General features: G+C 45.1%; 2 protein-coding genes across 5 annotated transcripts in view; one reads left to right on the forward strand and one right to left on the reverse strand.

The window, feature by feature from the left end:
• Positions 1-954: 954 nt before the first annotated feature.
• JAG1 (jagged canonical Notch ligand 1) overlaps positions 955-24,286 on the forward strand; it is a 35,418-nt gene continuing 12,086 nt past the window's right edge. The window contains exons 1-6 of one of the 2 annotated variants that reach the window (XM_068186056.1): positions 955-1,497; positions 2,354-2,659; positions 13,395-13,446; positions 18,816-19,070; positions 20,074-20,134; positions 23,916-24,046. In XM_068186056.1, the coding sequence (XP_068042157.1) occupies positions 1,426-1,497; positions 2,354-2,659; positions 13,395-13,446; positions 18,816-19,070; positions 20,074-20,134; positions 23,916-24,046 (877 nt within the window). In that variant the 5' untranslated portion in view covers positions 955-1,425. Of the gene's footprint in view, positions 1,498-1,921; positions 2,044-2,353; positions 2,660-13,394; positions 13,447-18,815; positions 19,071-20,073; positions 20,135-23,915; positions 24,047-24,286 lie in introns of those variants that run through there. The other variant, XM_068186057.1, reaches the window with a different exon arrangement.
• Positions 11,602-24,286, reverse strand: part of SLX4IP (SLX4 interacting protein) — a 101,500-nt gene continuing 88,815 nt past the window's right edge. For all 3 annotated transcript variants that reach the window (XM_068186075.1, XM_068186078.1, XM_068186076.1), the window contains 3 exons: positions 19,916-20,749; positions 19,603-19,727; positions 11,602-17,993 (listed from right to left, as the gene is read on the reverse strand). The gene's annotated coding sequence lies outside the window, so the exon portion shown is untranslated. The remainder of the gene's footprint in view (positions 17,994-19,602; positions 19,728-19,915; positions 20,750-24,286) is intronic.

The following is a 24,286-nucleotide window of genomic DNA, read 5'->3' on the forward strand; positions in this document are numbered from 1 at the left end:
GGTCCTTGCTCCTCAAAGGATGTGTGGCAGAGCAACCCCAGCACCCACCTGAAAACTGGGATGAGCCTCTGCAGCGCGGGCACAGAGTCCCTGATGGTCTCGGCTCTGTGCCAGCACTGTGCTACCGGGACTGATCAGCTGAGGGATATTTCCTCCCACTTGGAGCGCGGGAGGCTCTCGGCGGCACGACCTCGTGTTGAGGCGGGCACGAATCGCACGGTGGCGACTACCACCTCCGCTTCCCTCAGGACAGCCGCTGGCCGGGGCTTCCTGAGAGTCCTGGGCAGGCCGTGCCTCCCGTCCCCTCAGGGCGCACCGAGCCGCTGCCGGCAGCGCCCGCAGCCCGCCCTGTCTCAGCTATCTAGGGGCGGGAAGGGCGGGCGGCGGCCACCGCCGGCCAGTGGCAGGGGAAAGGTTTCACACCGCAAAAAGTGTCCCCCAAAAGGCTTCGTTCTTCCTTCCACCAGCGCCGAGGAGGCGATGAGGAACGCGCCGCGGCTCCCGGGCGGGCAGGACCCGCGCGTCCCCTCAGCGAGCGGCGGGGCGGGAAAAGCCCTCAGCCGGGAGAGCGGCTGAGGGAGCGCCGGAGCCGCCTCAGCGCGGCTCCTCCTGCTCCAGGTCGCGCTAGAAGCACCTGCGGAGCGCCGCTTCCCGAGGGACGGACCCTCGGGGCCGCCGGGGCGCGCCACCTCCCTCAGGCGGGGGAACCGCCGACCTGCAGCTCACTCCCTCCCCACAGCCGCCTCCGCCCTCCGGTACCTGCCTTCCCCTGCCCGTGCCATTCCCCTCCTCTGCTCCCTCCTCCTGCTGTCCCCCTCATGCATATGGATGAACGCATGCGCCTGCTGCCCTGGGCTAGATGAAGCGGAGCGGCGGCGGCGCTCCCAGACGGGCGGGCGGCTGCGGGGCGGTGCGTGTGCTGCATGTGCTTGCGTGCGTGTGCGTGTGTGTGTGTGTGAGAGTGTGAGTGAATGAATGAGTGTGCGTGCGTGCGTGCCTGTGTCTCGGGGGGGCGGGGGGCTCCGCCGCAAGAAATAAAAGGACTGGGATAATAATCGCCATAATAAAAAAAAAAAAAAAAAAAAAAGAGAGAGAGAAGAAAAGGGAAAGAAAAGAGGGGAGGCGAGAGAATAAGGCGGATAAAAGGAGGCCGGCCTGCTTTGCATTGAAGAGCGGGGCGCTATTGAAAGCGCTTGAAAAGCGGCGTTGTCCGGCGCGGGTGCGCCGCGGTATATTAGAGCGGGGCGGCGGCGGCGGCAGTAGCAGCAGCGGCGCCTCCTCCTCCTCCACCAGCTCCTCCGCCTCCTTCTTCTCCTCCTCCTCCCTCCTGGCCCTCCCCGTCCCGTCCCGACCCGGAGCGAGCGGCAGCGGCGGCGGCCCTGCAGGCGGGCGGGCGGGCAGCGCGGCGGCGGCGGCGGCGGCGGCATGCGTGCGCCCCGGCGGGCAGCCGCGGCGGCGTGCTCCATCCTCACCCTGCTCCTGGCGCTGCGGGCCGAGGTACGTACCGGGGCACGGCGCGGGCCGCTCCGGCCGGCTTGGCGCTCCTCTGCGGAGCTTGCGGGAGATGGGAGATCCCGGACGGGCGCTTCTGCACGGCTCCTCCGGCCGGAGCGGAGCTGCTGCCCTAACTTCTCTCTGGAGATGGCAAACGCGGGAGTGCTCCTTGCAGCAAGGCTTAATTCCTGGGAAAGAGAAACGCGATTACTGCAAATCGCTTTTATTTTTCCCGAAAAGTCACTTCCCCCCCCCACCACCACCTTTTTTTTAATACTTTTTTTTTTTTTTTTAACTTAATAGCAGCATTGCTGGGGTGATTAATGAGCGGGGTCTGAGTCTCAGCTGGGCAGCTCCAGCCGTCCCCGGCTCAGCTGCACCCCGGAGGAGGCAGAGGGGTGGTTGGGTGCCTTTCCAGACAGCGCATTATGAGCTACATCGTTTTGCTGGGTTTGCTCCTCTCGTATGCGCTCCTGGTTTAGTTTAGTTTAATTTCCGAACCATTTGGAAGCCTTCCTCACGCTATTTTTTTCGGAGCTGGCACTTAAGGTTGTTTTTTGGCATTAGTGGCGGTATTTAGTTGGGCTGATTTATGAGCCCTTCCCGTGGATGTCTGATAGGGAAAAGCTTGGAGTGGTTGGCTTTGTTTTATTTTTAATATTATGCATGTGCTTCTTGGAAGCACACTTAAAATGACTTTTTCCTGTCTTCAGAATTGTTGTAGATTGTGTTTTTGTAGATTGTGTTTGGGGAAGAAAGTTAGGTAACTGTCTGTCTCTTGTTTCTTTCTTTTTTTTTTTTTTTTTTTTTGTTTTGTTTTGTTTTTTTTTTTCCTTCGGTTCTTTCTTGGGATTAACAGGTGACTTTAGCGTCGGGACAGTTTGAGCTGGAGATCTTATCCATGCAAAATGTGAATGGTGAACTGCAAAATGGAAATTGCTGCGATGGCACCCGAAACCCAGGAGATAAAAAATGCACCAGAGACGAGTGTGACACCTATTTTAAAGTTTGCCTGAAGGAGTATCAATCGCGGGTCACTGCTGGCGGTCCTTGCAGCTTCGGATCCAAATCCACTCCTGTCATTGGAGGAAATACTTTCAATTTAAAGTACAACCGGAATAATGAAAAGAACCGAATCGTTATCCCCTTCAGCTTTGCCTGGCCGGTGAGTTGCTTGAGCTGCTCTGGGTCTGTTGGATGGTGCTTGAGATGTCCTTAGTGAGCTGAACTCCAACTTCTTGTGCCAAGGGAAGAGGGATCAGGATTTGGGAGGGAGCAGGCATCTTGGCAAGAGCATCGGGAATCTGCAGCACAGAAATGAGTAAAATGTAGTGGTGTTTTTGTTTTTGTTCCCTGGGGCTCACAATGCATAGCCTGTTAAATTTGAAAGTCAGATGTGCAGTGAGGGGGATCTAAATGGGTCAGGGAAGCAAACCCAGTATCTCTGCACTTTACAGCATGAATAAGTCTCTTGAGACTCAGAAGGTCAGAAGTTCATTTTTTTTCTTTTTTTTTTCTTAACCAGTGAAGTCTTGGGCTTAAGCCAGAAGAGTAATGGGTTAGGGGCTGTACAGGGATCCCGTGTGAAAAGTGTGTGTCATAGCTGGCCTCCTTCCCCGGAGCGTGTTTGGGAAGGCTTTCTGCTTCTCCCAAGGGGAAATCTCACCGCACTGTTTGGTGTGGAGGGGAGCTGCTGTTGCTGTTCTTGGTGAAGTAGCTGCCAGCTTCCCTAGGAAGTTTGGGGATGCTTGTGGACTCCAGAAGCTAAAGACTGAGAAAAATGTGGCTTTAGCTTTTGGTGCACTTCACCCACTCCTCCCCATAGTGCACCTTTTCCTGCCTACCTGCCTCTTGTGGTCCAGAGATTCTGGCTTCCCTCTAGCTGTGTGCAAAACTCAGTGGCTCAAGGAGGTGGGGCTTTTTGCCAGGCACTTTTCCAGCATTGTCCACTCTAGTAAATACTGGTCAGCCCCATAGAGCAGAGAGATGAAGGATGAGTGACCCCTTCCTTCATCGGTGATCCTGCTTTGTTGTTGGCTGGAAGAAATACTCAGACATCGCTGCTGCTTGTTTCTTCTGGGATGCTCAAGAGGGTTGAAGCTTTGATGGTCATCTCTGCAGAGAGCCCTCAGCTCCCTGCAGAGAAAGTGAGGACCATCTGTCCAAAACGACCATCACTCAGGCCAGACCCACAGAGGCAGGCTCCCGGACCCCAGGATCTATGGACATGGATGAGTGCCGTGGCTTTGGATGGCAGGAGGTGCACGGTTTTTGTGCCCGGCAATGCCACGTGCAGACGAGCAAGACCTGGGGGTGACTGATCTGGGGGGCTCCTGTCTGGCTTTTGAGGTGCCTCTCTGGGATGCTGTGGTACGAACACTGAACATTCCCAAATTTCTGCTCCTAAAACTTGTATTTTGAGATCACCTAGGAAACAAAACTGTTTCCCCTCTGCCACACACACCCCTTCTCCAAAGGCGCTGAGTAGACAATTTCCTACCAACTGCCTTGGGGTATGTTGATGCTCAGCAGTTTTCTAAATCCAGTCATCCTAACCTAGATGCCTAAGGTCATTTTTGGGAGGGGAGGAGGGCTCTGAATATGCATGCAGGGGAGGGGTGAATCTCATTTCTTATCCTCTGCCACTATCACTGCTGGCAAGGTGGAAGCACCCTCCAAAGCTTGGCCCTTCATAGTCAGATAAGGACTGGTTGCTGGGAGGGCCTGGATTTCTTCTGGGGGGAGGAAAGCCCGCCCCAAAAGCATTCCTTCTCCAGTTGTGGTGTAGACACCCACTTTGTGGTCCTGCCGCCAAGTGCTGCAGGCAGCCGTGTGTTCTTGAAGTGTCCTGTGCTGCCTCCTACCTGCCTCCTCAGTTAGTCGGGACTTGTGGAATATGGAGGGCTGAAGAGGCACAAGGCAGAATTAAGTCTCCGTTTTTAAGGAGATAGTATTACAAAGTACAATAGTAGCATTAACAAAAGTATTCTCTGTTGGAAGTACAAGTCTGTCCTTTATTTCTTTTTTTTTTTTCCTAACATTAAATGAGATAAAACTGTTATCAAATATGCCATCAAAGGGATAAAGGGCTTTGTAAAAATCTGAGGTATTTGAAACTCTGCCAATGGCTGTAGTGCTTGTGTTGCAGATTCTGACTTTTGTCAGAGAAGTCAGGTACATCAAGGATTTTTTTTTAAACAGCTCCCAGTAATCTGACTGCCTTGAATCTATAGGTATGCATATAAAAATGGTGTGAAAACTAAACATGTTCCTTCTAGCAGCCTCTCTCTTCATAGGGTTGGGAAGGGAAATCTGTGTGTAGAGGGAGGGTTTGGGGGTGGGGACCCTGAGAGAAGTCTCTTAAGCTTGCCTGCATCTTAGTAAAAGAAATGCTTCTATTGTCCCACTGAATCTCATTCAGCACTGGAATCCTGGAGCAGCAGCAGCAAAACTGCAGCGCAACCTTTGAAATGGGTAAAACTCAACAACTTGAGACGCTTGGTTCATAAGCCTGGAATTTTGGAGTAAGCTTTTGCTTTTTCCCTGGCAGAAATGCACTTTTTGAGACTCTGAGGATAGTCCATGTGCAATTATCAAGCCTGCTTTGTAGCTTTAGCTTCCACAGGACACAGCTTTTATGCTAGCTATTGTGACTTCCAAATGGCATTTGAACAAAAGAATATCTAATGTGGCAAAGCTCTTATTTGTACTAAAATTGAGTACACAAATCATTTCAGGCATTTTCAAAGCTCTATGGATATAGTAGTAAACTTAATTTAGTCTCTAATTTAGGCTCTAATCTGATTCTGAAATTTCAGAACTTAAAAAACTCTTCAGGTGGCTGAATACTGTTGACTTCAGTAAGAGCTTGAGATTAGCATTGCATTTACTCATGTGGCTGATCATGAGAGGTATCTTTGACTACATTCAGCTGAAAATTATAGTAGAGGTAATAAGAGCAAGACAAAAATGTTAATCATATTGCACTTGAAAATTCATGCCCTTCTCTGGATTGTGTTCTACTCTCCGAGGGAGGCTTTTCTTGGATGTTCCAGCTTGAGTCAGTTGTAACATTCAGAAGTCTTGTTGCCTTGACTACTTAAAAAAAATTAAAAAGAAAAGGCCTCTTCCCATGTCAAGCTGCCCCCTTATGCCATTTGTGAAAAATAGTTGCATTGCATTAGAGACCTTTATTCATCATGCAGGAGAGAATGGGTTGCTTTAAAACTATTGTTAGAGGGAGCTTGCAGTTGTAATGTAGATTTGAAGTGTCAGAGTCTTATTAATAACTTACGGGGTTTGCTCTTGTCAGTTTTGATACGTTCCCCTCTGAGTAATGGGTGTGGAGACTGTGGGCCATAAATTAATTTAAGTGATGGGAGGTTTGAGTAAGTTGCTAGGAAACAGGGCAGCAGCCCAGCGTAAAGGAACTGGAGTGGATCAGAAAGCTGCCCCTGCAGTAGCTGGTAGTTCTTCAGTGCATTGAAACAATAGTGATGATGATTAAAAAAAGTAAAATGCACCTAGGCTTACTTCTTGCATTCATTTTGAGACTTCATTGACTTTCTTGACAGGCAAGCTTGGCTTTATGAAGCCGTATAAAAAAGTATGGAACAAAAGCATTTCCATGTTCCACTTGTCAAAGTGTTCTGTCTGAACAAGTTTGCTTCCAAGGCAGACACATGCTCTTCTCTCACATGAATCAAACTTCTGGCCTTTCTTAAAGAACCCCAAGTGTGATGTGTGCTGCACCTTGAGGGAGCTGAGCGTCAATTAACTAAGCAAAACTTAACACTACCCTTTGCTTTTATGTAAAGAAAGATCTTCTGGGGATTTGGCGAGACTGAGTAAGAAGGTCAAACTTGGCAATTCCTTTGGTATGCATAGCTCCAATTTCAAACAGCTTGTTTATTCAAAAATTATGCTCCTTGTAATTATTTAATACTGGGGCCAATTGCACCAACACACCAGGAAACTACAAAGGTGGAAAAAAAACCTCCAGCATCTCAGTGAGTTTAGCATAAAATACATTTTAAAAGAGTTTTGAACATCTTATTTCAACTTTAAAATAAAAATAGTCAACCTAAAAAAATAAAATAGTCAGCCTAGCGCCTCTTTCATGACAAATCTTAGTGGACCTGATTCCTGAAGATGAAAAATATGTTTTCTGAGTAGGCATTGTTTTCTGTGGCTAGAGAGACATAGTAAAAGAGCTTTAGTGTTTTTTTAAGCGTTGTGAACTTTTTCCCTCTCTCTTGACACAAGAGGTGTCCAAAATACTAATCTGCAGCTGATATTAAAGTAACAGCCTTTTGAATCTGAGAAAAAATATCACTACATTCACCTCCTTTTTTTTTTCTTTTAAGCACAGTATATCAGTCATAAGACTTAAAATTTGGCTTTTGGTTTTGTTTCTTCTCTCCCTCCAGTTAACTTCTTGAAAACTTGTAGAAGCAAATGCTAGATTATTTTTCAAGCTTTTCTTGAACAATGCATGATAAGTCATCTTGGAGCATGGGCAGATCAGAAGAAATTCTTATAATAACAAGATGCATATTAAATCCATACTCTGTCATTTATTGTTGATTAATAATATAAGAATAAATCTTAGCACTCAAAGTGTAATGTTTTGCCTAGGATTACTATTCAAAACAGAGCTGGGAGTATTAAGTGACATCTGAAGCATAATTAGCATCACAAGGCTCTTTTTTTCCCAGGACTGGAGAGAAGTGATGCAGCCATTCAGCAGCTTTGGACTTCTTACATGTTTAAAGAGGTTTTTTTTTTATGTTTGAGCCAGTTCAGAGCTTCATCTTCATGGTAAATCCATTAGACTATATTAATATGTCTAAAAATAAATCCTCATCTTGCCTGCTCCTAGAATTTTTGTTCTTGTTATAATAAAGGCCTGCTCCAGTTTAACTTCAGTGGCAGCTGGATTGGGCTTGACACTGAAGCTTATTCCTAAACTTTCTCAGGCTACACACATCCAGCACTCTCAGCTTGTTTATGCAGCTGGAAGTCAGCATGGCTGAAAATGAGTTGCATAAAATTGATGCTTTATGCTTAAAGTTGCACTTCACTCAAGGAAACATTGCTTCCCAGTGGGCTGGAGGCTGGAGTCTAGTCTGCTGGTTCTAAAGCTGGTGAACGTGGGTCTGAGCTGTGAACGTGGGTCTGAGCTGTTTATTCCAACTTCACTCCTAATGCAGTTGCGATGCCCTGCGAAGCAAAAGCCTTAAGCTACAGTTCTTAAAAGTACTTCTCTGTAGATAAGGAGAGGTATCTCTGTAGATAACAGAAATGACAAGATTGGTTTTGAAAACTGAAACTAAGCTTGCCTTTGAATTTCTCTAGATGAACAGAAGTTTTATGTGTTGACTCAGTTCTAATAATTTAACTGGTAACCCCTGTGTCTTAACACAGGGAAAGATGTCAAAACTAGAAGCTGTTGCATTTGTTTCTTGTTAGTCTGTGGAGCTCATGGTTCTTGTGGTCACCGTTCTGCAGCATAAATTACACTCATTATTCTTGTAGTGTTCAGAAGAAACTGCAAAAAGTGGATAGAAGTGGTTAAAGTGGTTTGTAAATAGTCAAACATGCACAGTCCTTTACCAGCTCAACCCAGTTCTTAGGCACTTAGGTAAATAAGTAGAAAGGCTTCTTGTTCAGGCTTGCTCCATGTGAACCTGACTGTTTTGCTTGGCTGGCTACTAGGTATTCTGTCTATTAACCTTGCCACCCTTTTGTAACTGGTGCATTTAATTATCAGTGGGATGCTTTAAACAGGTAGGGGGACTGATAAGGGCAGGTAATCTGCTTGTTGGGGAAGGTTGAAAGCAACCATTGACATTTTGGCCTATCTTCTGCTCTTTGACAAGTGGGGCTCCGTGAGAAAATAACTCTGTAACTAGATAAGGTGCTGATTAAAATGCTGCTCTTGTATGAAGCACTCTGGTAGCTGAGATCACTTGAAATCCTTAGTTTTAAAAAAGGGGGAAAAAAGAATCTGCTATACTTTTTTTTGCCTTTTTTTTTTAAGAAGGGGTGGAGGGAAGACCCCAAGTCTCCCCCCTGAGCCCAGTACATTGTCCCGTTAATGCATGCTAGTTTTATGATTGGAATACATTGTAGTCCGGCCACCCAGACAGAGGCATTGACTGCTAATATTAACCAAGAACAATAGTGTGGCCATACTGACTGCAGTGAGGATTACAGAACATAATGGGGCCTATCCAAAAATAATGCTAATACAGGACAAGCAACAGGAAGCAGCAGTAGACTCAGCATTGCTCGGCTCCCAGACAAACCATGGACTTACTTCACACAATGGCAACTTCAGCACATTATGTATTCACAGGATACTCATTATTCCAGCAGGCTTGCCAGATCAGAGATCAGCCTGGTTTACTGGATGCTTAAGCGTATGCATAGTTTGGATAGCGGTACTTTTGTGTCCTTCATCATTTGGCAGGAGGGTGGCCGTGCTGGTGCGGTGAAGGTCTTGACTTCGGCTGCTGCCTTCCCTTGCCAAGGCAGGATGGGGGGTAGGTCTCTCCTGGAGCTGCTGATATAGTTCAGTTCGTTTTCATGTCTCTTTTCTGTGGCTGTGCGGGGTTACTGCACTTAGAGCAACAAAGGAGCTGCTCAGAATGAAGCCTAAAGGAGCAGCATGCTATGTTTTGGTGTGGGCATATTCTGATGAGGCTCTTGGCTGGGCTGCCTGCTTGGGGTTCAGCCAAACTCTTGGCCATAGGCTTTGAGGCATGAGAGAGATTGCCATGGCTTGGGCTGTGTTTATATACACGGGGTTGAGGGAGTAACAGCTTTGTACGGTGTTGTCTTGTCCTTATGTAGGCTGTCCCAAAGAAGAGCTTCCTGATGATGTTCCATTTCACAAAAGGTTAAGAGGGTTAGGTGGTTTTCCTCCTTTTCTGGAGTATGTTCGCATATCCTCTGGGTGAGGAGCCAGTTGCCTTTAACTCCTTTGAAGGATATTCAGTTGTCAAAGTTGACCAACCATGGCACAATGTGGTGATGCATCTGCGTAGTGTCATTGTGGAGTGACAGGGTACCCAAGTGACAGACCTGGTGCTGTTCAGAGGAAGTGGGTTTGTGGCTAGCTTTAACCCTGCTCAGAGATGCCCTCCTCCCTGGCCCCTGGGCATGCTGAAACATGCCTCAGTTTCCCTCTTGCATATGTCACAGCTGGACGCCTGGGGCCTGCTGTGCCGGTGTCCTCAGCATCTGCCCTGGGTGCAGACAGGGTGTGTGTGAGCACCGTTCCCAAGCTGGTGTTCACAGCTGTGCAGAGCGTGAGGAGAAGGTGGCTGGGCTTAACCTGCTCTCCTTGTTTGGCAGAGGAGGAGCAGGCGCAGCGCTCTGAATGCAAAACTTCCCACTGCATTTGTCTAGTCATGGTTTCACATGCTCAGCAAAGCTCTTGCATGCTCTAACCACAGGGGTAGGAGGGAAAGGAGTTAGACGAGTTGCAAGCCCTTTGAAAACAGAGGCAGTGCTTCAGCTGAGGAGCCGGATGTTTTAATCTTGCTCTGGCCTACTGACTCGCAGAGTGCCTTTAGAAGCCAGAGTACAAAAGCACCTCCTTTGGGTGGATGTCTGGATGAAGGGAGGGAAGAAGGTAATCAAGCAGAGAGCTTTAAACACCTGTTTACCTGCAGCAGCCAGGATTAATTTAAATAACCAGAAAGGAGGTTGTATTGCCCTTTAAAATCCTTAAAAGGGACAATTTCTGATGGATTTCGGGTCTGCACAGTCTCTTGAGCTGCACCATCAGTGGATCAAGACACAGTGTCTTGTCATTGAGGAAAACAGCTCTTGCACACTGATGTTTTGTTTCTTGGAGTGTGAACTTGACCATTTCCATCCTCTCCTAGCTTCACTCACAGAAGTTCTGTTTAAATTCTGGCCATGCTGCCTTTCAGTCCTCCTGGCTGATCTGCAAAGTTTAAGAACTTGCGGTTACTTTCAAGCTGCCTTTCTTTTCAAGCCAGAATCCCTGCCTTCTGGTCAAGCTCAGGTTTACAGTGGCTAATTGGGTGTGACTCTGGAGAGTTCACTGCTGCCTTGTTGCCTAGGACATCGCTTTGATGGAATAAGGTGCACAATGTGGAATTCTTGCGTCTGGATATATATATTTATTCAAAGATGGGCAGAGGTCATCTATGGGCATGGGAAAACCTAAACCTCCACACTGTAAGCAGTCATTCCTGAGATATCTGAATCCTTGATCTATAGAGTGGGGATGATATGCACTTCTAAAAAATCTCAACAGTGCAGCTTTGCACAGAACTGCTTTTTTTTGGGGGGGGGGGGGGTGGGTGCTGAGGCAATTAGCTAGAGGTATGTGATAGTTGGATTGTTGAAGAGGGTTTGCTACTGGTGTGAGGCTCTGGGTGTCTGTGTGGCTTTTGTTTAAAAGTGTCCCATTCTGAACACAAAGTCTTGGGTCTTTTTGGTCTTTTCCCCATGCTGAGAGGGACAGAGCCAAGGGATCAAATGCCATTCTTTGTATCACCCCTTTTCAAGACAGAGACTCTTCATTTAATACATTGAGACGAAGTGAGAGGGGGCAGTTAGAAACAATAGAATTGCCAGGGTAGGTCTGTTCCCCCTGCATTTTTTCCATCCAGTTCAGCTGAAGCATCTTCTCTCTCTTAACCAAACTCCTGTGTGGTCGTGGAAAGTGGTCACACAAGCATCTAGCAACAGTAAGCACTCACAGTTAGGATTCAGCCTTTCCTTTCCTTTAGGGCTAGGTGTGTTGGTAAACAGTCCTGAGAACCAGCAGGGAACTGTTGCTATGAGTTTAGACAAAATATCTTGCAAAACAATTATGCAAGGCCAAAAGGAAAACATCCTTAACTTTATTGGAAGTAGAGGTAGTTGTCATAATTCATTCTCTATATCATAATATTTTTTGTCAAGCTTGCAGTAACATGTTCAGCTTGTGCTGCTTAATGTTGGTAATTAAACCACTGAGGAAGCACCCAAGATAGTGCAATCTGCATCTGTAATATGGCTCGGGAGTTCTATTCTTGTTTTGTTTGTTTGTTTTGGTTCTTTCTTCCCCCCCCCCCCCCCCTGCCACTGACTTGTGCAAGGACTCCTTAAATCTGTTTTAAGCAGTGTTAGATGATCGAGCTGTGTGTTGGTTTATTTGATTTTCAGAGTTTCTTTCAAGTTGTCAGACTTGGTCTAGAATAGAAACAAGTAACATATAACTTTTCATGAAATATTAACCAAAAATGGTTCAGGCCAATGGAGCCTCTGCATAGATGTTTGGGTGCATGTCCTGGCTTGCCCAGCTCTGCTTACTTCTGGAAGCATTTTCCCACAGTTATCGGTGAACAGAATGGAATCCTGGTCTGCTTTGAATATGAAACATATTTAGGCTATACAGCAAGCCGGTGTCCATCACAAACTGGGTTTTCATTCAGGGCCTCATGCTGTGTCCAGTCGTGAGAAAGCAGTCTGCTCCAACTCTTCTTCTCTTTTTTCTTTTTTTTTTTCCTCCTTTTTTGTTTCCTCTCCTCTTCAGAACTCCAAGTTCTGCCTTACCCCTGTGCACCTTGTAGCAGCTCACTCTCAGAACTGTATTTTGGCTTCTGTTACAGAGAGGCACTCAGACCACAAATGAGCAGCCTGTCACCGAACATGGACACAATTAAGGAGAAATAAACCTTGCAATGCAGAGTTGCTATGACAAAGCATCAAAATTCTTCACAGAATTTTTATTTGTAGTGTTGTTCTGCTCTCCAGAAAGATGTTACATTTATTGCCTTATCTGTAGTTACTATATTTTTTACTTTGCAAGTCATATTTTTTGCTTATTTTCCCTCAGCTTTTTTTCCCTCTTCTGGAGAGGAGGTGTTTTGTTTTGGTTTTTAATCATTGTGTAAGTTTGGATATGGCTGGCTAAATGGCAACTTTGAAAGATACAGCCTGGATAATAATATCTCAGGGTAGAGCTGGAGGAGGAGGAGATGTTTTAATGGATCTTGTTCTCAAGTTAGGATTGAAGATAAAGGTGGCTTTAGATGTAATAGCTGGCATCTTTCCAGCCCATGGAGTCACTTCAGTCAGTTTATGCTTATGATTATTATTGCTGGAGCGCTACAGAGCTCATTGGCAGGTTGGAGCATCTGTAAAAGGGACACGGGTGGATAGCGCGGCTTCCCTTTCCCTGCTCTTCCAAGGAGGCTGATCTTAGCCTTTGTTTTACAATGCTTCTCTCTCACCCCACCCCCTTCCCATATCCATCAGTCCTTCCTCCGTTACCTGATACTTGTGGGAGCTGCGATGGCCCTCATGCAGACAAAGCTTTCAAAGGGGGTGCTGAAAAGCAAAGTCCCTGGAGATTGCGCTGTCAAGGCAGGGCACAGTAATCTTAGCAACACTTCTTGCTTTCAGGATGGCTGGGGGAAGGGACATCGAGATTATTGTTCTGTAACTAAAATTATTTTGAAGCAGTTTTTGAGAGTGGGGGTTTGGTTTGGGGTTTTTTGATGCTGCTATGCCATCCTGGTGCTTTCTGTCTTCCATGTGCAATTGTCCCACATGCTTTATTTCGGCTGGAGTGCAGTGTCAAAGGCTGTACTTCCTGGTTAAGTACATAAGATGCTTTAATGATGACAAAGATGAGCTATCCAAGGTGAAAGGTCTTCTAAGTCAGACTGGATAAGGTAGCTTACAGAGTTTCAAGAAGATCATGTTTGTCTCAAGCATAATCTTTTACCTATTTCTGTGTTCAAGTATCTGCTTTGGGGCAGATACCATAATTTTTCTTTTTAATTAAAACTGCAGGCAGGTGTTTTTTTTTTTTTTCTTTCCCGTAGTCGTGTGTGGCTTTGAAACTAACTCTTACTTCTCTTTTGCAGAGATCCTACACATTGCTTGTTGAGGCGTGGGATTACAATGATAACTCTACAAGTAAGTATTTCTTTCTCTGGCTTATTTAGTTCTGACACCTCTGTGTCCCAGGCACTGAAAGGCCTCTGGGAGCCTCACCAGCTTGCTGTGAGTTAGAGCACAAGGAGAGGGAAAAGCTCTCCCCCAAACAGCTTGGAGCAGTTCCTCCAGGATCTGCAGTAGCCTGTCTCACTCCCATTGCCTGCAGAGGGTGAGTAGTTTGCTCACCTAGGCACCAACGGTGTGATGCCTAAAAATAGATGCTGTTAATTCCTTCTTTCTCCTCTGGGAGAGTAAAAGCCAAGGGATTTCCTCAGGTTTCTTTGTTTGGTTTTCTGGTCTTGTTTTGGTCTTTTCAATTGGGACCAACATTCAGAAGCCTAAGTCTTGTTCACCTGAGACCTCTCTATAAACTAAGCACTTCTCAAAACTGAGTTTACAGCTTTAAAAAAAGAAAACAACTTAAAATCTGCGTAACACTTGATATCTATCCATCTAATGACTGTAGGTGAGAAAGAGGAGTTACTACAAGTTCTTCCTTGGGAGTTGGATGGCTGGGGGTTTATATGCAGGGGCTGAAAAAATATTTACCAGATGCCACCTGGTAGAGCTGGCTGAAAGTCAAGGGTGGGGATTTTTCTTCTGGAATGTATCTGGTTGGTTTCAGAACCATTCTGCTCAGCTTTTCCCATGGCTAGAGGAAGCTGCACAGGGTCTTTTGGCACATGAACTGTTCTGCTTTTACTGTTACTGAAGGAGGTGGGCAAAATCAGCTCTACTTGAACCTAGAGCTTTAACAGTGTGTATGTGTGGTAAAAGCCACAGGAGAGAGTGTGAATCTGAACTCATAAAGCTTTTGTTGACACAACAGGCCTTTTTCTTCAGCAAGGAAGCAGCAGCACTGTGGTCCATCTTACAGAAATCTTACAGCAGCTTCTTGCAGTCTGCTTTGGAATGCCAAGGTGGCAGCCATGGAGGAATGAAATGGGCTTCACGCCTCGTGAGAGAAAGGCCTTGGAGAAGTGTGCATGGTGCTGTGCTTTTATGTTTTAATTGGTGAAGAGTGCATAGCTTAGGAACTACTCTGTGCAGATCTGCTCCTTATTTTTTTAAATGTACATGGTGTGTCCTATTAATTCTTTATTCCAGAAAAGCAGTTGTTGCTTGAGCTAAATCATGTGGCCTGTCAGGGGTAGCCACAACCAGCCTCATTCAGCACTGCTGCAGTACCTGTGATTTCAGACTCTACCCAAGCATAGTCATGGAGCAGTGGCTGGGGGATTTCTTGGATATGGAGTGTTATATGGAGGAGAAGAAAGTAGATGCCGCAGCAGCAATTAAATATTAAAAATGGAAGGTGCCTGAATTCAAAATGAAAGTCTTGTTTATAGTAGGGTCTGGGAGTTGTTTCAGACTGGGTCTGTGCCACTTTTACTATTGTTGGAGCTCATCTTTTTTCATGAAACAACTGCATTTCCAAAGCTACACAATGAACCCTTTCTTTGCTTTCATGTTCTGGAAGTACAATTGTCTTCAGACAAAATTGCCTCATTTCTCAGTAGTGCATTTGACCAAGTGCAGACATGCTCTTGCATATGTTCCTGATCTGCATTCCTGCTCCAGCTTTGCTGTCTCTTATCCATCTGTAGGTCACTTCAGTTGCTGTACTGCACAAAACTTCTCCTTTGTGCTGCACGGCTTGACTTAGTCAGCTTTCCCGGAGCTGCAGAGTAAGACTTGAAGAACTAGTTAAGAAAATGATTAGAACTAAACAATTGTCATCATATCACGAGAAGAGTGGGGTTTTTTGATGTCCAGGATTTTCTTTTGCCCTAATTGCCACTGAATCGTAAAGACCCTGTGAGAGCTCTCAACAATAAAAGTGGGTTTAGTAGGCCTTGTGTGACTTTTCAATAGCTCTGAAAGCATCCTCTGATCAATGCAGTTGTTAGAAGATCCTCGAGTGGATGCTTCCTTCCCCCCTCTACATTCCACTCCTCCTACGTTCACTTTACCACATACTCTCTCTTGTCTCACTTCCAAGAGTGGCTTGCAGTTAAATTCTGGCCCTGTTGAAGTTGATGAGAATCGTGCTTTGTTGGAGCCAAGATTCAACTCAAATGGTTTTCTTACTCTGGTTCTTGTCTGGTTGCCATCTTGCTACTGTTGCTTCATACATAAAGCTAATGGGCCGACATTGCATCTCAAACTATGTCAAAGAGCTATTGTAAATTACTGGTATCAGTCGCATGTGAATTCCAGGCAGGCATAAGAGACTTCACAATGTACACCAAGCCGTGGCTGGAAGTTGTCTGAAACAAACACTTTCAAAAATAACTGTGCTGTCCTTGGCCACCCAAACTGCTCAGAGAAGTCTGGGCTTTTTCTGTTGTTGTTTTTGCTTCCTGATGCTGCATACTTACGATTTCCAGACATCGGAGCACTGAAAGGCAAAGGTGGGCAGTCAAAATAGCTCATTTCCTTGTGTATAAAACCTTTGATACAGTTGCCCACTGAATAAAAAGAGGGATTTATAGCTTTGAAGTGTAGCCACAAGAAGTGAATAAAACCAACAGAGTCTCTTGACAGTGAAGTGCAGAGCGGAAGCCCGAGATGTACAGAAAGCCTCTCTCTTCCACTTCATCAATTTCCAATGGGTTAATGCTTCCTCTAACCTTTCTATCAAAGCATGGGGTTCTGAGTCAGATGAAGGCAGTGGAGTTCAGAAGATCCCTTTGTCTCAAGCCTGGCTGACTGCTGCTTTTTATTTACTTAACCATTCTGCTGTATTAGGATTGCTTCCTATAAAACTGAAACCATGGCTGGTGCGGGCTAAGAATGGCAGGGTTGTTGCAATGCCTCCCCTGGAGTCTGGGTCAGCACCCTTGTGTAAGTGCACACTGACAGGTGGGAATAGGCAAGGGTGGAGGAGCTCTTGTACAAGAAGGAACATGCCAGCGTTTCATTGTGAAAACTGTGGGTGATGGCTAATGGAAAGGGAGCTTAAACCTATGAGACTACGTTTGAATTCAGGTGCATGGGGGTAGCTTTAAAATGTGTATCCAGTGAAAGACATTTTATCTGGAGCTGGGTTTCATCTGAGCACCTGCAAAAAAAAATTAAGTCCAGTGGACTTAAAAGGGTGTTTCCATTTGAGTTCAGGCTGTGGTGAAGGTGTCCAAAGAGCTGATGGCTGGAGTGAGAGGTCACAGGCGTACAGCAAGGACAAGCTTCCTGATGAGATGGCAGATAGGAGAAGAATGAAAGAGCAGAGGCAGAAGGAAAGATCACTTTTTCAAGGCAACTCCTTTTCTGGTGCCAAGGACTGAAATAGTTGTCAGTGGTATGTTCCCAAGGGGGAACAGGAAAAGACTGGAAAAGCAAGAACGAGGGTGGGGGTGGAGGTGGGGGGGCTGGTTTGCAAAACTAAATTGAGTGTCGTTCTGCTTTTCTTCTGCCACTTTCAGAAGAGGATAAAGTTGTTCTACTCACAAGGAGCAGGATGTCTTTATGTACACTCGGTGTTTGGGGAAGTGCCTTTGCTTTCCTGTGCTGTGGATGGAGTGTAATCTTGGCAAGTGCAGCAGAGCCATCTCCAGCACGCATGAGTGGAACTGTAATTGCCAGACTAGCCCCATTCAAGATGAGCAGATATACATCTGCTTAAGTACCTCTTAGAATTAGTCAATAATCTTGCTGATGAGATCTAAGAGCCTTACACCTGCACAGCACAGAACATGATATTGCTCTGGATGTACCAGTATGGAAAGGTCCTTAGGCATCCACCTTACCTGTGAATGGGATTTAAATTAATAAAGGCCTGCCTGCATTTGAAAGTCTGACACATAGTTGTGGCGTTGGGGGCTTAGTGCCAATGAATAATAAAAACTGATTTAAATGGAAAAATATTATAGAACCAGAAATACCAGAAGGTGAATAAGAAATTGTTGCCCTTAATTTCACATTGTAAACACATAATGCTGTAGTCTCAAGTAACAAATCCCCCCAAAAATGGGCAGCTGCTCACAACATCTGAGTATTGACACTCTTGTGTTGTTGTGCAGCAAGAGCTTTGACTTCATTCCAAGCTGCAGACAAGCAGGCAGGACCTAGTGGTGGATCCATAATGGGTATCTGAGGCTTGAGAATCCTTTTGGGAAGTTCTGTTTTGAAAGCTGCAACTCAAAGGTCCTTAGCAAAACATTGAAAAGTATCTTAGATCAAAAACTGCCCATGTGTGATCTTATGGCTTTAGTAGCGACTTCATTAGTCTTCAGCTCTGTTCTTTTGTAGTTGTTGGAAGAACAAGCAGCACATCAGTACATTTTAATTCTTAATGCTCTGAGGTGCCAATACTTCATACGCTGCTAACACATCATTGGCAAACTGCCTTCCTACCTCAAAATCTCCTGCCGCTGGATTATGCTCTCATGTACTCACTGTTGGTTTTGAACTCAGTCTGCGAGGATATTTTGGCTGTTTTACGATAAACTTTCACTCAGCAGTCAAGTGCTGGGTAGCAGCAGGTCGTAAGGCAGTGTCAGATCGTTTAAGTCACAAGACCTGGACTACAAAGTGAAATACCACAGATATATACAATGTTGCAAGCAAATGTGAAATATTATTATTTCAAGCCATAATTTAGACAGTTGTATGGCTCTGAAAGCCAGAACACTTTTGCCAGAACTAAATGTCAAGTGCAAACTTAAACTTTGAAATGCTCTGTAGAGAGGAAGGGGATCTGTTTATGCAGTAGTATGAGTCTTCTTTGAGCTCTGGTCATCTTGACTTTGTACTCTCAGCTGCTGTCTGAAGACAGGACTTCCATGGTATTTCTCAGCCAAAATCTGGTGAGATGCTGATGTTACCTGAATGCTGGAGTTGGTAGTTTTCAATTCAGTGTTTGCACATAAGGAAAAGGCTGCAAACTTTCTGCAGTGCCTATGTTCAGCCAGTAGACATGGCTTTATTAGGCTATGGTAGTATGTTGTTTTTGTAAATGCTCCAGTTGAAAACAAAACCAGTGCCATTAACGGAGGAGCAGGGGAAAACACATTTTGTACCAGTCTGTTGGAGCTGAATTTTCTTTAGTAATGAGCTGTATGAATTCCTAGTGGATGCCCTTACACTGCAAAAGGGGTGAGCGATTGGCAGTAACTGAACAGTCCCTTTTGATTTCAAGCTTGGTTCAGTTTCATAATGCTGCATGTGTGTTTCAGTTAATGGTTTGTAGCTCTAGGGTAGCCTTATCTGACTGTCTGAAACAGAAAATTAATAAAACCAACTGGCTGCCTCAGAGAGTCTTGATTGTGAAGCTGGAGAGCTGTGATGTGGGAGTCAATGACGAGACCTAAAGGAAGGTTTAATTCTGACATCTCTTGTGCCTGCAGACCCCGACCGCATTATTGAGAAGGCTTCCCACTCTGGCATGATCAATCCCAGCCGCCAGTGGCAGACTCTCAAACACAACGCGGGAGTTGCCCACTTTGAGTACCAGATCCGTGTGACATGTGCAGAACATTACTATGGCTTTGGCTGCAACAAGTTCTGCCGACCCAGAGACGACTTCTTCACGCACCACACCTGTGACCAGAATGGCAACAAGACCTGCTTGGAAGGCTGGATGGGACCAGAGTGCAACAAAGGTTTGTGACAAATGCTCAACCTGCATACCAGTGGGACTGGGAGGAATTTGCAGGCGGCCTATCCGGGTTGCATTCAGGGGTCAGATTGTGCAGACAGGGGGGCTGAGGACTAATGGGACAGTGACCAGCTCTTTACAGTGAGAGCAGGGGGCAGAAGACGTAGTTTCTGCCTTGCCTTAAAGTCTTGGAGAGAGTACTGGGCACTTAGCAGATGTGTTTTCTCTGATTATCCACATCTTTGCCCTTGGGAAGAAAACCCAGCCCACTGACTTCAATGAGAGTTCTGCTGCTGACTTCAAAAAGGATTTCCCCTTTGGTGCAGAACTTCAAGACAAGCAGGAAGGAGAGACTTGTTTTAGAGCTGACCTGGCAAGTGTAAAGCTTTGGTGTTTGAAAAGTCCCAGGCTTGTTTGTTCCACCTGAGATCATGTTCAACATGTTTACTAGGGAATGGCTGCTACCTAGGTAATTGGGGAAGGAGAAAGCAGGACTCAGGAATGGACTATCAGCCTGTCTTAATGACTGAGTTTACCTGCAATTTGAATTGTTGCTCATCTTGATATCCTATCTGTTCAGAGATGCAGCCAAAACTAAATCCAGAGTAGTTAAAAGCTGCTTTGAATTAGGTGTAAAGCCAGGGAGAGTGGCCCAGATCACCTGCAAAAGACAGAGAAAGGAAACCTGTAGACTCCAAGTGACCTGAGCTCTGCAAGGCACAATGGTTTCTCCCACATGAAAACAGCTCTTTGAACAGCTCTAGGAACGATTCCTCTGCAAAGTCAGAGGAACAGATTTCCTACAGAAAGGAAAAGCTGATAGATTGCCTATCCCAGGGAGACACCTACGTTGGTTTTCCTTCCAGTAGACTTGATAGGAGATACTGGTTAAAACCTTGGATTCAGCAGGATTACAGTGCTTGTTAGAGATTAAAACGTTCCCACGAGTGTGAAGGCGCCGGAAGCGGGCAGTGTGCTGATACTCTCCTTTTTTGTTGTTTTAACAGCTATTTGTCGTCAGGGATGTAGCCCCAAGCATGGTTCTTGCACAATTCCAGGAGAGTGCAGGTAAATGCTTCCTATCCCTCCTTGCTTTTCCCCCACCCCTCCCCAGCTAATTAAACAAGTGATGCTAAACACAATAGGACTGGTGAGGGAGGGCGTTTTGGAAGTTGTGGTTTTAAGCAAGACACATTATTCATGCTGACTTGCCCAGAATAAGGGGGGAGCAGGCTTTTAATGCACTGATAATTTTAAGAAGCTTTTGGTTTGTGAAGTGGTGGCACTGAGGGAGAGGGGGCTATGGGATAAATCGCGTGAATGCTGCCTAATGAGCACTAACTAATTGTTTCTGCACAAATAGTGCAAATGTTTGATGGCTATGTTTTTTCCAGCAGCCTGATTAATAGGTTTTCTTCAATTCCAAGCTTGAAGTACAGTGTGGCTTTTCTCTCTTCTTCTCCCTTTCAGTGTTTCCCCCTTCTTCCCTCCCACCCCCTGGTTTCTTCCATCAGTAGGCAAAAGTCAAGCATTCTTTAGAATGGGATTAGTTAAATCTCTGGGTTCCTTTCCCATTGTGAGCCTGGCTCCGAGTGCTGAGAGGTTAATGGCTGGGATGAAATCTTGTCAGTGGGCTCTGATGAATGCCGAATTTTGTTGCTGTGCTTTGAAGTCCCTTCTGTCCTGGCAAGGAGACAATGGAAAGCAGATTTTATCCATAAACCAACAATTATATATCTGGAATGCCTTAAAAAATGCAGCACATATTTACAGCACAGGGAAGTTTTGTCCCTTACCCTTAGAGTGGTAGTGGATATTAAACGTGGGTATTCTTTATCAACACAAAGGTTCCAAGTTGCTGCATGTAACCCTTTATCATTTCTGTTTACAACTGAGAGCTTCTGAGGTTACAGAAATGTTCATATTGATCCTGTGGAGGAAGGGTTAAAAGTGAATTTTGGGTATTCCTGAATAAGACTCAGAAGTTTGAAGGAATAGAAAGTAATTTTTCTGCCTAACAAGCATATTGGTGGATCCTCTGTTGCTGGAAACCTTTTCATGAAGTGGACTAGAGTTCCAACAGGAACTGAATCTGGAGTGTCTGACAGACCATTCTATAAGAATTCAGCCTAAACAGCCCTAGTGGCTCATTCATTTTCTCTGCTTCTGTAATTCATGCTTCAAAACAAAAAAAAAAAAAAAAAAAACAACAACAAAAAAAAATTACCAAGGAACCATCTGAAAGTGAGGTGGGAAGTAATCTCTCATCCTCACAGAGCCGTGGCAAAGTGAAAGTCCAGCTAGGGGATGGACTGTTGTCACTTGTCCTGCGATTTGAATGTTCAGCAGCACTGATATAAACTGGTTAACCCCCAGAGAACCAAATCTAAATATTTTTTAATTAAAAAAAAAGCCTAACAAGTAGTAGGAAGTATGGGGGGCCAGATGGTGAGAGGAGCATATCAGTCAGGGCTACCAGTGATTTGTGCTGCTGTCATCAGAATAAACATGCCTTGTAGGGGTTGCTGTCTCCTAGTCAGAACAACAGGCTTTGTTTCCAGATTTTTTTTCTTCCCTTTCTCTTTCTAAGTCTGTTGCCTCCCACTCACTGCCCAGACATGCACTAGTGCTCTTATTTACTTAAGGTGCAACTTTCCCACACTTGATTTGCATAGTCTTGAAACAATGCTGTCCTTCTGGTGCTTTCAGATAACTTCTGCTTGCCAAGTTAGACCACTATCTTTAAAGTGAACACAGAAACAAGATTTTATTTTCTTTTAAGTTTTGATGAGTCATATAGCCTGTATGCTACAAATGCAGCAGGGTTTAAAAATAACATCCGAGCAGAAACTGCTCTCTGTTCTGGTACAACAGACAACTTTCAAACGTTCTTAAAATATCCTTTTCCCTTTTGCTGCCAGTCACTTTCTTCATTGCAGGCCAGCCAACTAAACCATTTTTTACTCATGAATCACTACACAAGGAAAGTTAACTTTAAATTTCTCATGAGAAACTGCTGTATGCATGTTATTAAACACGAGTTATTACTGTGAATCTTTCTCTGGAATTGATATGCCACTTTTTCTTTCCCTAAATGCCCATAGCCTTATCCAATTTTGTTTGTTATGATTTGAAGTGATGTTTAAAGTATTACCTTTGGCTCTAAGGCTCCTGATTTTTTTTCCTGTGTGGTGTGGGTTTTTTTAATTATTTTGCTTTCTTTACACTTGTCCTAAAAAAACAAAACCCGCAACCACTTTGATTTGATGGGAGTAAAATCAATCCTCAATTTGGATACCTGCTTTTGCAGGTGAGGTCCCTTAGTTTAGCTTGCATGCAAGCTCACAGGCAAGTTGCTTTGAATGCAATACAAATTAAGAGGGTCTGGTCCTAAATTTTGATCTTTGTGCATTTTCATTATATGTCCTGTACAGAAGGATTTTCCAAGAGCTACTTGAGGGAGGTTGTTTTGCCTTCTCTGGGCTTTTTTACTGTTCTATGCCCTGACTGGCTTTTTTTAACACACACTAATAAGAATTTCCCATTGACTTTGAAAAGGCTGCTATTGTGGTAGCTATTAAAGAAAAAAAGTTAATTAGGATGCAGTTTGTCACCTGAGATTTTTAGAAGGGAAGTCAGACTTACCACTGGCCGTGTGTGATGATCCATTGGATAGATCCTTCTGGCTTTTTCCCATGAGAAGAAATTGCCAGCAGAAGAATGGTGGGGGGTTTTACAAATAGAAAGCTTAGCTGACTTCTGTAGAGCTGAGGTTTGTTTTCATAATTTAGTGACAACTTAGTGCTTAATTGCTGCTGATAAATTGCTCTCAGGACCTGTTCATGAAATACAGTACCTCAAAAAGCCCTTGCTTTTAATTTTCAACTTGTTTTGCTTGTTCTTATCTATAGATCCACTTTAATCTGAAGGATCCTTTGTCTGTCTTGCTAGTGAGAACTACATGTAAACCAAAATAAGCTTTCCCTTAAAGGGGCTTTACTTTAAAAGAACATCTTCCTTTAAAGTAGAGAATTCAGGTAGCTCATTGATGGTGACAATAAAGAATTCAAATAGTAGTAAATTCTTCTCTCATCAGTGTTTCTCAGAATTGGACATGATTTAGTTGTTCCCTGAAAAGAGGTTATTAGCATAAATCAAACTCAGAAGCACACCGACAGCTGATCTTTGAACACGTGTAAAATCCTGCTGTGCTGCTTTCTTCCATCCCTGACTGTGGCCCAGTCCATACTGGCTCTGTGTGTCTCTCTCCATTCAGAATAAGGGTGGCTTCTGAGAGGGCAGGGAACTCCTCATGTTTTGCTACTGCCTTGCCAAGGGCTCAGAGTTGCTGGTTATGGTTTTGTTTGTCTTCCTGCAAACACAGCATGGCTGAAACGCCTGGAACCTTGTATTCATGAGGATCTCTGGATAACTATTGTTTCCACTGACTTTTTCTTCCCCCCCTCAATTTATAAAGCACCCTGTCAAAGTCCAGAGATTGATTTGTAGTGCACACCCACCCTCTCTGCCACATTTATATGAGGCTCCAAAAGAGTGTTATTGTGCTGAATGGCCTCATGCTGGTTTTCTCAGAACAGTTATTCTTTTGTCAGGAGGCCGGCTACAGAGACCTTGGCAAAACTACCAAAATGTTTGTTTACAAGAAACCATCAAACAATCCTTGAATAGCTTCTCCCCTCCCCTCATCCTGCCCTTCTCCCCCACTTCCCAGCCTTTCTTCAAGCTGTGGAGTTGCACACTCATATCTACACACAGCAGTTATATGGTGGGTTTGGGTTTGTTTCCCTATTCTGATTTTTTTTTCCTTTTTTTTCCTATTTAACTGAAGGTGTCAGTATGGATGGCAAGGCCAGTACTGTGATAAGTGCATTCCACACCCGGGATGTGTCCATGGCACTTGCATTGAACCATGGCAGTGCCTCTGTGAAACCAACTGGGGTGGTCAGCTCTGTGACAAAGGTATGCTAATCCCAGAGGGCTGTGTCACACTGGGATGTCAGCGCTGGCAGACTTTGCACGCGGGGAGTGCACGCGGGGCTCAGCGAGCTGCCGAAACGTGCTGGCAGCGTGCTGGCCCTCAGCTGCCTGCCCTTGTCCCCACTGCTACGCCAGCATGGTTAGCATCTGTCCTTAGCTTGTCCCTGTCCTGTCCCACTCCTCTCTGGGCATACATTCTGTAAAGGCTGTGGGATAGCAGAA

The sequence above is a fragment of the Anomalospiza imberbis genome, chromosome 3 (assembly GCF_031753505.1).
Source record: "Anomalospiza imberbis isolate Cuckoo-Finch-1a 21T00152 chromosome 3, ASM3175350v1, whole genome shotgun sequence".
Taxonomy (NCBI): domain Eukaryota; kingdom Metazoa; phylum Chordata; class Aves; order Passeriformes; family Viduidae; genus Anomalospiza; species Anomalospiza imberbis.